General features: G+C 46.9%; 1 protein-coding gene across 3 annotated transcripts; it reads left to right on the top strand.

Annotated features, from left to right (window-relative positions):
• Positions 1 to 1,569: 1,569 nt before the first annotated feature.
• On the top strand, positions 1,570 to 10,054 carry LOC139175705 (zinc finger protein 777-like). 3 transcript variants are annotated; one of them, XM_070766925.1, is made up of 5 exons: positions 1,570 to 1,688; positions 4,777 to 4,912; positions 5,387 to 5,476; positions 6,712 to 8,060; positions 8,151 to 10,054. In XM_070766925.1, the coding sequence occupies exons 1-5, from the start codon at positions 1,671 to 1,673 to the stop codon at positions 8,175 to 8,177; spliced, it is 1,620 nt and encodes a 539-aa protein (XP_070623026.1). In that variant the 5' UTR covers positions 1,570 to 1,670; the 3' UTR covers positions 8,178 to 10,054. The 3 variants fall into 3 exon arrangements, with proteins under 3 accessions (XP_070623026.1, XP_070623028.1, XP_070623027.1); XM_070766927.1 differs by having other exon boundaries at positions 1,594 to 1,688; positions 5,391 to 5,476; XM_070766926.1 differs by lacking the exon at positions 1,570 to 1,688 and adding an exon at positions 4,040 to 4,115.
• The last annotated feature ends 701 nt before the right edge of the window (positions 10,055 to 10,755 follow it).

Genomic DNA, 10,755 nt, shown 5'->3' on the forward strand with positions numbered 1-10,755 from the left:
GGTAGACTTTAGGAGAAACCCTTCCACCTCCCACAATACTAGACAACACAGTATCAACAGTAGAGACCTTCAAATTCTTAGGTTCTATCATATCTCAAGACCTAAAATGGTCCCCTAACATCAAAAACATCATCAAAAAAGCACAACAAAGAATGTTCTTTCTGCGCCAGCTCAGGAAGCTCAAACTGCCCAAGGAGCTGCTGATCCAGTTCTACAGAGGAATCATTGAGTCTGTCATCTGCACCTCCATAACGGTCTGGTTTGGTTCTGCAACCCAACAAGACCGACACAGACTTCAGAGGAGAATCAGAACTGCAGAGAAAACAATGGCTGCCAACCTGCCTTCCCTTGAGGACCTGTAGACTACACGAATCAAAAAGAGGGCGGGGAAAATATTGACTGACCCCTCGCATCCTGGACACAAACTGTTTCAACTCCTACCCTCAAAACGTCGCTACAGAGCACTGCACAGCAAGACAACTAGACACAAGAACAGTTTTTCCCCAAACGCTATCACTCTGCTAAACAAATAATTCCTTCAACACTGTCAGACTTTTTACTAAATCTGCACTTCTGTTTCTACTAGAAGCAATGGGTGGAAACTAAACAAGGAGAGAAGCAACTTAGAACGAAGGAGAAACTTCCTGACGGTCAGAACAATTGATCAGTGGAACAGCCTGCCACCAGAAGTTGTGAATGCTCCAACACTGGAAGTTTTTAAGAAGATGTTGGATAACCCTCTGTCTGAAGTGGTGTAGGGTTTCCTGCCTAAGCAGGAGGTTGGACTAGAAGACCTCCAAGGTCCCTCCCATCTATTCTATTCTATTCTATTCTATTCCATTCCACTCCACTCCATTGCATTCCAGCCTAGCCTAGTCTAATTCTAGAAACATAGAAAATTGATGCAGAAAAAGACCTCCTGCTCCATCAAGTCTGTCCTTATACTATTTTCTGTATTTATCATAGGATGGATCTAGAGTTACTGTGGATTTACCAACCACGTCTGTTGGAAATTTGTTCCAAGCATCTACTACTTTCAATACAATAATACTTTCTCAGGTTGCTTCTGATCTTTCCCCCAACTAACCTTCCATTGTGCCCCCTTGTTCTTGTGTTCACTTTCCTATTAGAAACACTTCCCTCCTGAACCTTATTTAACCCTTTAACGGATTTAACTGATTCAATCGTGCCCCTCCTTTCCCTACCGTCCTCCAGACTCTACAGATGGAGTCCATGAAGTCTTTCCTGAGAAGTATTCTATTCTATTCTATTCTTAATTCTATTCTACTTTCTATTCCATTCCATTCTATTCTATTCCAAGGTCCCGTTCAAATCTGTTGTTTCCTTTATTGGGTAATGGGTAATAAAGATTCATCATATTTAATAGAGACGTAGAATAACCCATGAGACCTGGGCTGCCCAGCCGCGTCTCCACGTTCCTTCCACCCGGAACCCTCGCCCCTTGTGGCCAAGCGCCGTCGGAACTCAGACGCGGGTGGCAAAGACGCGAGTTCGCAGCCGGGGCCGTGGGGGGGGGGGGGCGCAGTCTCCGCCTCCGGGGCTGGTGAATATAAAGGCGAGGCGACTCCTGGCGGGACCCGATCCCCCAGCAGCGTCCACCCGCGGAGCCTCGTCCCTTCCCGCCCCTCGAGGTCCGGAGCAAGGTCGGGATGGGCAACGGCGGAGAGGTAGGGGGGCTCGACGGGGCTCGCGGGCAGGGGTGGCGGGGCGGCGGGGCGCCCGCTTGCACAGGGACCGGCGGCCAGGGGGAAACGGGGCGGTGCAAAGCGGGGGGGGCAGCCCGGGTCTCCACCTCGGGACGGGGTGGACGGGAGACCACCCGGCGATGGGGACAGGGTTTTCCCCGAAGAGACTCGGGAGCCAAGCTCTTGGCAGCGCTACTCACCTTTGACTCTTCGCAGCTCAGCACGTGCGAGAGGCTGAACTTGGACGTGTAACCTTCATCCCGCGTTTTCTTTCTTTAAACTCATTTTACGTTGTGTATTTTCCTTTTTAAAATGCGCCCCCCCCCCGCTCTCTAAGGCGCCTGGGGGCAGTTTACAGGTTATTCCTTAATTTTTCCTCCCCATATATTTCTTCTCTGCGACTGACTCACAATTCAAATCAGTTATTCCATGAAATTTCTATTCTCTTTCTACCTTTTAATTTTTACTTTATTTTAAGCTCTTGTGCTGCCATAAAGTGACACTGGATGAGTTAGAGAATATTAATATCAATACCATTTAGACTTATATACCCCCTTTCATTGGTCCTTTTCCAGCCCTTACAGAATCCGCATATTTATCCCCAACAATATGGGAAGGAGGGAAGGCTGAGTCAACCTTGAGCCCGTGAGGAGATTTGAACCACTGACCTGCAGATCTAGCAGTCAGCTTTAGTGGCCTGCAGTACGGCCCTCTATCCACTGCTCCACATTTATGGCCATAATGGAGTAAGCCGACCATTAGCATTGCTACAAGTCAAGAGTGTTAATCTCTTTTTTTCAGTGTAGCTTCAATTCGAAAACTCACTTAATGCCTTGTTGTAAGTCGAGGACTCCTTCCACTTGTTGCTTGCTTGCTTGCTTGCTTGCTTGCTTGCTTGCTTGCTTCCTTCCTTCCTTCCTTCCTTATTTATTTAATTTGTATGCCGCCCCTCTCCGCAGACTCGGGGCGGCTCACAACAGTAACAGAAAACAATATATAATACAAATTCAATAATTAGAAAGCTTAGCTCGTTCAATGCAACCTGTTTTTACTGTCAGTTCCCTTTGTTTGTTTAAAGTAATTTTATGGCACCCTTGTCTCTCTATGACTGTGGACAGTTTACCAATTATTACTTTTATATGCTACATTTGGCTTTACTAAAATAATTTATTAAATTGAATTAAATTTTACGACCACAGTTGTTAAGTTGCTGATATACGGTTGTTAATCTCTTTTCCCCACTGACCTTTTGCAAAAGGGGCTCGTGTAAATCCCAGGAAACTGCCTCCATCATAAATATGTGTCAGTTTTCAAGCCCCCCCAATTTTGATCCTGTGACCACAGGTGGGGGTGACCACAGCGGTCATTAAATGGGGAAACTGGTCATAAGTCCCCTTTTGCAGCGCTGTTGTAACTTTGAACAAACCGTTATAAACCAAGGAGGGTGATTCTTAAATGGTCACAAATAACTTTTTTTTTTAGTGGTGGTGAATGGCTGTAATTCAAAAAGTCTTGTTTGGCTTTTGCAATTTGAAATAGTCCAGCTTTGAAAATCTATTATTTAATTATGGCTGAAATTGTGACCAGGCACCAAATTCCAGCATCCACACAGGAATTTCTGCAGTTTGGGAAACTAAGTTTTGTTTTTCAGTTCTTGGCCTTGCAGGGCTCAGTGTCAGATAAAGCCAATTGTCTGATTTTTCTTTAATTCCTTTCTTTTGTTTTGAAAACAAGGGGCGGGTGTAACAGTGATTGCAACCTCCCAGAAGGTCAGTTCTTTTGCATCTGGGGCCCACAGGATGGCAATAATTCTGGCACAGAAAATTAAAAAAGTTTTTGAGACCCAAAAAAAATTTGCAATCTCGGGTCAATGAGGATAAATAGGAGACATTCAAGCCATTGGAAGAACTGTTGGAAAACTTTAATTGCTTCCCCCCCCCACCCCCCACCCCCAATTTCTTCTTTGAAGTGGTTCTCTCAATGCTTTGGATCAGGCTGGTTGGTAAGTGGGTGGCACCAAATTTTACTGCCTATTTTGCGACTGTTGTTAAGTGAATCACTTGCTCCTCAAGCAAACCCCCCCCCCATTAGCTTGGTTGGTCGCAAATGGTGGTCACGTGACCCCGGCAACCTGCAGTGTGGTACATGCACTCCTCTACTTACGACCAGAATTGATCCCAAGATCTCTGTTGCTAAGTGAGACATTTGTTAAGTGATCTGCTTTACGACCTTTCTTGCCACAGTTGCTAAGTTAGTGACACCATTGTTAAGTGAGTCCAACTTCTCCTTTGACTTTGCTTGTCGGGAGGTCGCACGGGAGTTCCATGGCCTCGGGACATGGCCACCCTCGTAAGTCAGTGGACAAGCTCTGAATATTAATCACGTGATCCTGAGGAGGCTGCAAAGGTTGTAAGTGTGAACAATGGTCGTGACTTTTTTCAGTGGACGGTCGCTAAACAAGTTGTTCTAAGTTGAGGACTATATATATATAGTATATAGTATAGTGTGTGTATATATATATATAGTCCTCAACTTACAACAACTTGTTTAGCGACTGTCCACTGAAAAAATATATATACATACAAACACACACATTCATACATACACACACACACCTCAAAAAAACAAAAGGAACACTTATAACAACAGAATATAACTCCAAGTAAATCAAACTTCTGTGAAATCAAACTGTCCAGTTAGGAAGCAACACTGATTGACACTCAATTTCACCTGCTGTTGTGCAAATGGAATATTCAATGAGAATATTTCATTCGTCCAGATCCAGGATGTGTTGCATAATCAGACTGGGGCATTCTGGGAGTTGAAGTCCCCACCTCTTAAAAGGTGCAGCTACTCGGCCTCCTTAACCCGGGTTCCAACCTTTGCATGTGTGAAGGGACCCCAAGAGCTGACCCAGAGCTGATGACGTTTCAGCCAAGTTGACTTAAGCTTAAATTTGAAGACCAGACATTGATTCTCTCTTCCTGTCTCCTCTCCATCCTCATTTCCCCCCCACCCCTGACCCCAAAAACTATCGGGGAGGAGAACCAACCTGTGTTTCCCCTTGGAGGAGTCCATGGTGGTGACTTTCGATGACGTCATGATCCACTTCTCGCGGGAAGAGTGGCAGTTGCTCACCGAAGACCAGAAGCAGCTGTACTGGGAGATGCTGAGAGACAACTACCAGTCTCTGGTTTTCGTTGGTGGTGAGCAGTTTTGATCAGGGGGCTCAGGGTCCGGGGTGGCCGGAGGGTCCATAGGAGCATGGGAACTGCGTTCGAGTCCTGCTCGGCCACAGAAGAGGCTTCTGGAAAGGACTTCCTCTGTCTTGGACCGGCCGACCTGGCAGGGTTGTTGTTTGGGGTGAAGAGGAATGGAGAAAGGGGGCTTGAAAAGGGGGGTTGGGATGAAACTGACCAATCCTTTGAACAGCCTGTCAATCAAGATGCCATTTTTGAGAGCTTAACTATTTAACACCCTCTCATCTTGCTTTCCTACCTGGGAATGTGGGACAGTGGGTGAAAGGCAGGGAATTCTGGGTATTGAAGTCCAAGCACACTGGCTGGGGAATTCTGGGAGCTGAAGTCCAGAGTGGGGGAATTCTGGGAGCTGACGTCCAGACAACCCTGAGACGGAGGAACGATGGAGCATTTTCTCTAACCTGCTTGTTTTCTTTCAAGGAAGACGCCCAACAGAAGCAATAGGAGAGTTAATCCTCATCACATTGTCAAGACTTTTAGGAGACCCTCTTCCTGACCCCCTTTCTATTGGTGAGTGAACCGGACAACGAGCAATCAATGCTGGGGCTGTTTATTTATTTTATTTATTTATCAAATATGTGTAGGATAGTAGTATAAACGTAAGTGAAAAGTAACGATAAGGGAAGACCATAGGAGAATAGGAGGGTAGGCACAGTGGTGCGCTTATGCACGGCCCTTACAGACCTCTTAGAAAAGGGGAGGGGTCAACTGCAGACAGTCTTCAGGTGAAAGTTTTTGGGGTTTGGGGGAAGGAAGCAGAGTCAGGGAGTTGATCACGCTATTGCTTAAGTCACGGCGGCAGCCCACATCAAGACAGAGCCGGCCACAGTTAAACAGGTAGGAAGAGGGGGGAGAAAGAAAGAGGGGGCAAGAGGGGGGAGAGACCTCAGCTCAAAGCCCCGCAGAGCTGCTGCCGCCACCTCCCCCCTTCCATCCCAGCGCAGGCCGAGCCTCAATTACTCAGGGAAAGGGCGGAAGGGCCTGATGGGCGCTGCCATCTTTCCCTGAACTGGTGGGGGCAAAGTGGAATGGGGAGTGCGCGGTTTTTCAAATTAAGAAACACCTTGTCGCTCCCCGCCCCCAACTCCGACACCCAGTTCAGCTGGGCAGCCTTGGAAAAGGCTGCGCGGGGGGGTATTTTTCTGTGCGTGCTCGCGCAGGCGTGCACCTTAGAGGGAACATAGCACTTACCCCCTTGCAAGTTCTTTCATTGTTCACACACACACAGAGACACACACGCACAAGGGAGGAAGAGACAAGGATGGGAAAAGCGGAGAGAGGGAAGGAATGAGAGAAAAAGGGAGGAAGAGGGAGAAATGAGAGAGAAAAGAGGGAGAGATAGGAGAGGTACCCAGAATCATTTTTACTTACTTACTTACTTACTTATTTATTTTTTTATGCCACCCAGTCCCAATATTTATTTATTTATTTTTCTATGCCGCTCAGACACTATATTTTTCCGCCCACACCGAAAAAAAATTAGAGGGAACATTGGTGGGTAGTTAGGGTAAGTGCTGAGAAGACCGTTAGCACCTGGTTAGAGCTAGAAAGAAACTTATTCAGAGCAAGTTAGAACAATGAAAAAACTCCTGCAAAGACTTAAGGCTTGGAAAACATTCTTCACAGAGAGAAAAACAATGAAAGAGCCTGCACGAATTCCAAAGTAGGCTGTCTTCTTCCCCCCCATCTCCCAAAGACTGGACGCTTCTCCTCGGTCAGAATTATACATTTTCTTTTTCTTCCAGAAGACAAAGAGAAATCCCCAATGGACCTAGACGGCTGTGGGGAGGAGGTGGCCCCTCTCGAGGGCATTGTTGAAGAAGACCCCCAAGGTAGCTATGTCGAGACGCATCCAGAACAGCCGGGTGTATCGGCAACTGACCAGGGAAGCACGTCCAGTTCTGACGGACAGCCATGGACAGAATCAAGGGAGGCCACTTCAGGCGGCACCAGCACAGAAAGCATCACACGGCCCTGTTGCATGTGGCTCGACTTCTTGCCCGTCATTGTGCCTCCGTCTCACAGGACGCCGATCCTGCCCCAGCACGATTTTGCCACGGGAGCGGGACGCCCCACCACGCAGCACATGCAATTCGCAGATGCCGCTTGCAACATGAACTGCCTGGACTCGTACTGGCCGCCTGTGGCGCCAGCTCTGGCACAGAGCACCATGATGATGCCAGATATCCGGCCACCACCTCCGCCACCTCCTCCCCCTGCAGCCCCCGCCGAGGAGACGAAGCGCTACTTTTGCCCCTGGTGCAAAGAACCGTTCAAACTGCAGGTGAATTTGGAGATGCATTATCGGTACTGCCGTCAGAAGCTGATGCAGCCCAGCATTCTCTTTAAGGTGCTGAAAGGTGGCCAAGACACGAGCGGGCCCAGTGGCAGCCGTGGTCCTGCCCTGCCCCAAAACTTCACCCCGTCGTACGAGGATGGCCAGGGGGCCTTCTTGCCTTGCAGGCTCTGTCCACCCCAGCAAAGCCTGGTAAGGAGCAAAGACATTCCCAGCGCTAGCAGGGGTAGTGCCGAGCCTCTGCACGGTTTGGCGGCCACGACGTTTGCGATGAAGAATCTCTGGCACTGTCTGCAGTGCGGGGAAACGTTTGTGTCCAAATGGCAATTCACGGCCCACATTCAAGCCTGCAGGGCCGATGTGTATGGGCAACAACACCCCCTGCCCACAAATACTCAGGGCCTGGCCGCCACCGAGCTCCCCGAGGACGCCGAAACACCAGAGCCTTGCAACGCACCACCTGTGTGTCCGAGCACCCCTGAAGAGAAGCCGCTCCTTCCGTGCCACAAATGCGGCAAGTACTTAAACAGGTATTACATGTCCACGCACCGGGCCTTCCACGAGGGGCGAAGGTACCAGTGTCTCTGGTGCTACAAGGTTTTCAACTTCCGCAGTGGGGCCATGAGGCACAGGAAACAGCACTACGAGAACGACGTGGGCCTCCACTGCCCCAAATGCGGGAAGCAAGCCGGCGACAAGCATTGCTTCTGCATGACCCAAAAAATCCATGTCTCTCCCGATTCGGATGACGGGGAACCAGGTGCCGACAACGATGATGGGGAACAATCCAGGCTGGAGGTGCGCCAGTAGATGTTTTGCCAAAGACGGGCGGGTTTTTTGTTTTTAAAACATTTCGTAGTTTTTTACTTTACTTTCTATTTTGAACAGGGGTTGCCGAGGTGCCACCAACGATGACTGGTATGAGTTCAAGTGCTGCGGACGGAGGTGGCCTTTTTATCGGCTTTTCGCTCACACTCTGGACCCTCAAGCAGCTTCCTGTGTTCTGCCTGTAGGCTTGAGGATGGACAATAGCCGTTCTGTTCTGTCTTTTACGGCGCTGTATCTTTCAATTCTGGGTAGATGTTATTTTACTTTCATTATTGGTCTCCGGTCACAATTCAAGGGGTTGGTTATTATCTATAAAGCCCTACGTGGCTTAGGACCAGACAACTTATGGGACCATGTCCTGCCGTATACCTCTCAGAGAACTGCAGAAAAAGCAATGACTGCCAACCTGCCTTCCCTTGAGGACCTGTATCCTGCACGAGTTAAAAAGAGGGCCGTGAAAATAGTTACTGAACCTTCACATCCTGGACATAAACTGTTTCAACTCCTACCCTCAAAACGTCGCTATAGCAATACAACTAGACACAAGGACAGTTTTTTCCTGAACACCATCACTCTGCTAAACAAATAATTCCCTCAACACTGTCAAACTTTTTAATAAGTCTGCACTACTATTTCTACTAGTTTTTCTCATCATTCCTATCATCCTTTTCCTCCCACTTAGGACTGTATGACTGTAACTTGTTGCTTGTATCCTAAGATATTTATTAATATTGTTTCTTCATTGCTTATTTGACCCCTATGACAATCATTAAGGGTTGTACCACATGATTCTTGACAAATGTATATTTTCTTTTATGTACACTGAGAGCATCTGCACTAAAGACAAATTCCTTGTGTGTCCCATCACACTTGGCCAATAAAGAATTCTATTCTATTCTATCTATAAGATCGCACAAGGTCCGCCTTCTCTGGTTCCTGCCAACTATGCAATGCAGGTTGGCAGGGCCATGGGACAGGGCCTTCTCTGTGGCCGCCCCGGCTCTATGGAACCAAGTCACCCCCAATGTCCATACTGCTCCCACCCTGCTGGTCTTCTGAAAGGCTACGAAGACCTGGCTTTGCTGGCAGGCCGGGGGGGGGCATGAATTGTATATCTTTCATAGCCAAATCGTATTGAATGATATGTAGGTTATGACTGGATTTCTGAGTTGTGTGTTTTAACTGAGGTTATTCTTTCAATTTTTACTTCTTTTTATTGTTAACTGTACTTTTTTATATTGTTTGTAAGCCGCCCTGCGAGGCACCGAACATAACCCTTGGCTGATAGAACTGTCGGATGAAGAATTGTATTTTATATTCCATAATGTCCACCAATAATTTTACATTGTGCCTTGCCTTGACCTTTAAAACCTCTGTGACAAATCTGGTATATGAGAAACGGATGAGGCACAAATCTATTCCACCAATGCCTTGACAAAGTGTTTTTCAACCTGGAAGATGGGTGGACATCAACTCCCAGAATTCCCTTACCCGCTAAGGATTCTGGGAGTTGAAGTCCACCTAGCTTCTGGTGGCCCCGTTGAGAAATGTTGCTTTGTGACAGGGGTCCCCAAACTTGGCAACTTTTGTGGACGGTGAATCACAGAATTCTCCAGCCAACAAGTCTTAAAAAGTTGCCAAATTTAGAGACCTTTGCTCTGAGAAATACAAAATTAGGAGTGCCAAATGGAGTCAAGCAGATATAGAGAATTATTTTTTTTTACTTCAGCCCACCCGAATCCTCCTCCTACACCCCCCTCAAGGCCCCTCCCCCAAAGCCTAAATTTAAGGTCTATTTTGACTATACTAAGAAGCATAAAAAAGTTGTTTAAAAAAACATTATTTTCATAGTTGACTTCTAAATAATTTTCTTCATCTTGGATGAACTGCAAAGAAAAGGTTTTTGATGAATTTGAAATGTCAATTCATTTAATGAATTGTCAATAAAAGCATAGATGGAAGTCCTTCCTGCGTGTATGAATTCCAAATTCCTCAACTTACGACCACGAGCGAGCCCAACATTTTCGTTGCTAAGCGAGACAGTGCTGTTTTGTGAAGTTTGTTTTGCTGACCGTTGTTAAGTGAATCACTGCGGTTTCCAAGTTAGTCTCATGGTTCTTAAGTAAACCTGCCTTGCCCATTGAGTTTGCTGGTCAGCAGGTCACAAAAGGGGATCACGTGACTCTGACTTATAGCAACCGTCATAAATATGAACCAGTTGGCAAAACAGATTTAAATTTTACACCATCCCTAAACAAATGGTGGCTATGTGGAGAGCGGCCTGTATTTGCTGGCCACAAGACTTTCCTTAGAATAGTTTATTTTTCAGGCACAAATGATAGAAATGTCCTAGAATCCTTGAGATCATCTAGTCTGACCCCGCCACCCCCAGCTCAGAAATCAAGCATCTTGTGAGAGTTGACAGGCCAAGAACTACATTTCACTATGGAATGGATAACTAAAGAAACCACATTCATACGTTTCGTTCCAGGGGCAGGCGGCCAAATTGATGACGATTCATTTAGTTACAGAAAAGTGGCCTAGGACTGTCATCCCCCTGGTGGCATGATTAAAATTTGTTAATTTTGTGCGTGTGTGTGTATACATGTACACTATACATTATACATATAAATGTTACACAGATACATATACTGGTACTTGCGTT

The sequence above is a fragment of the Erythrolamprus reginae genome, chromosome Z, assembly GCF_031021105.1.
Source record: "Erythrolamprus reginae isolate rEryReg1 chromosome Z, rEryReg1.hap1, whole genome shotgun sequence".
Classification (NCBI taxonomy): Eukaryota; Metazoa; Chordata; class Lepidosauria; order Squamata; family Dipsadidae; genus Erythrolamprus; species Erythrolamprus reginae.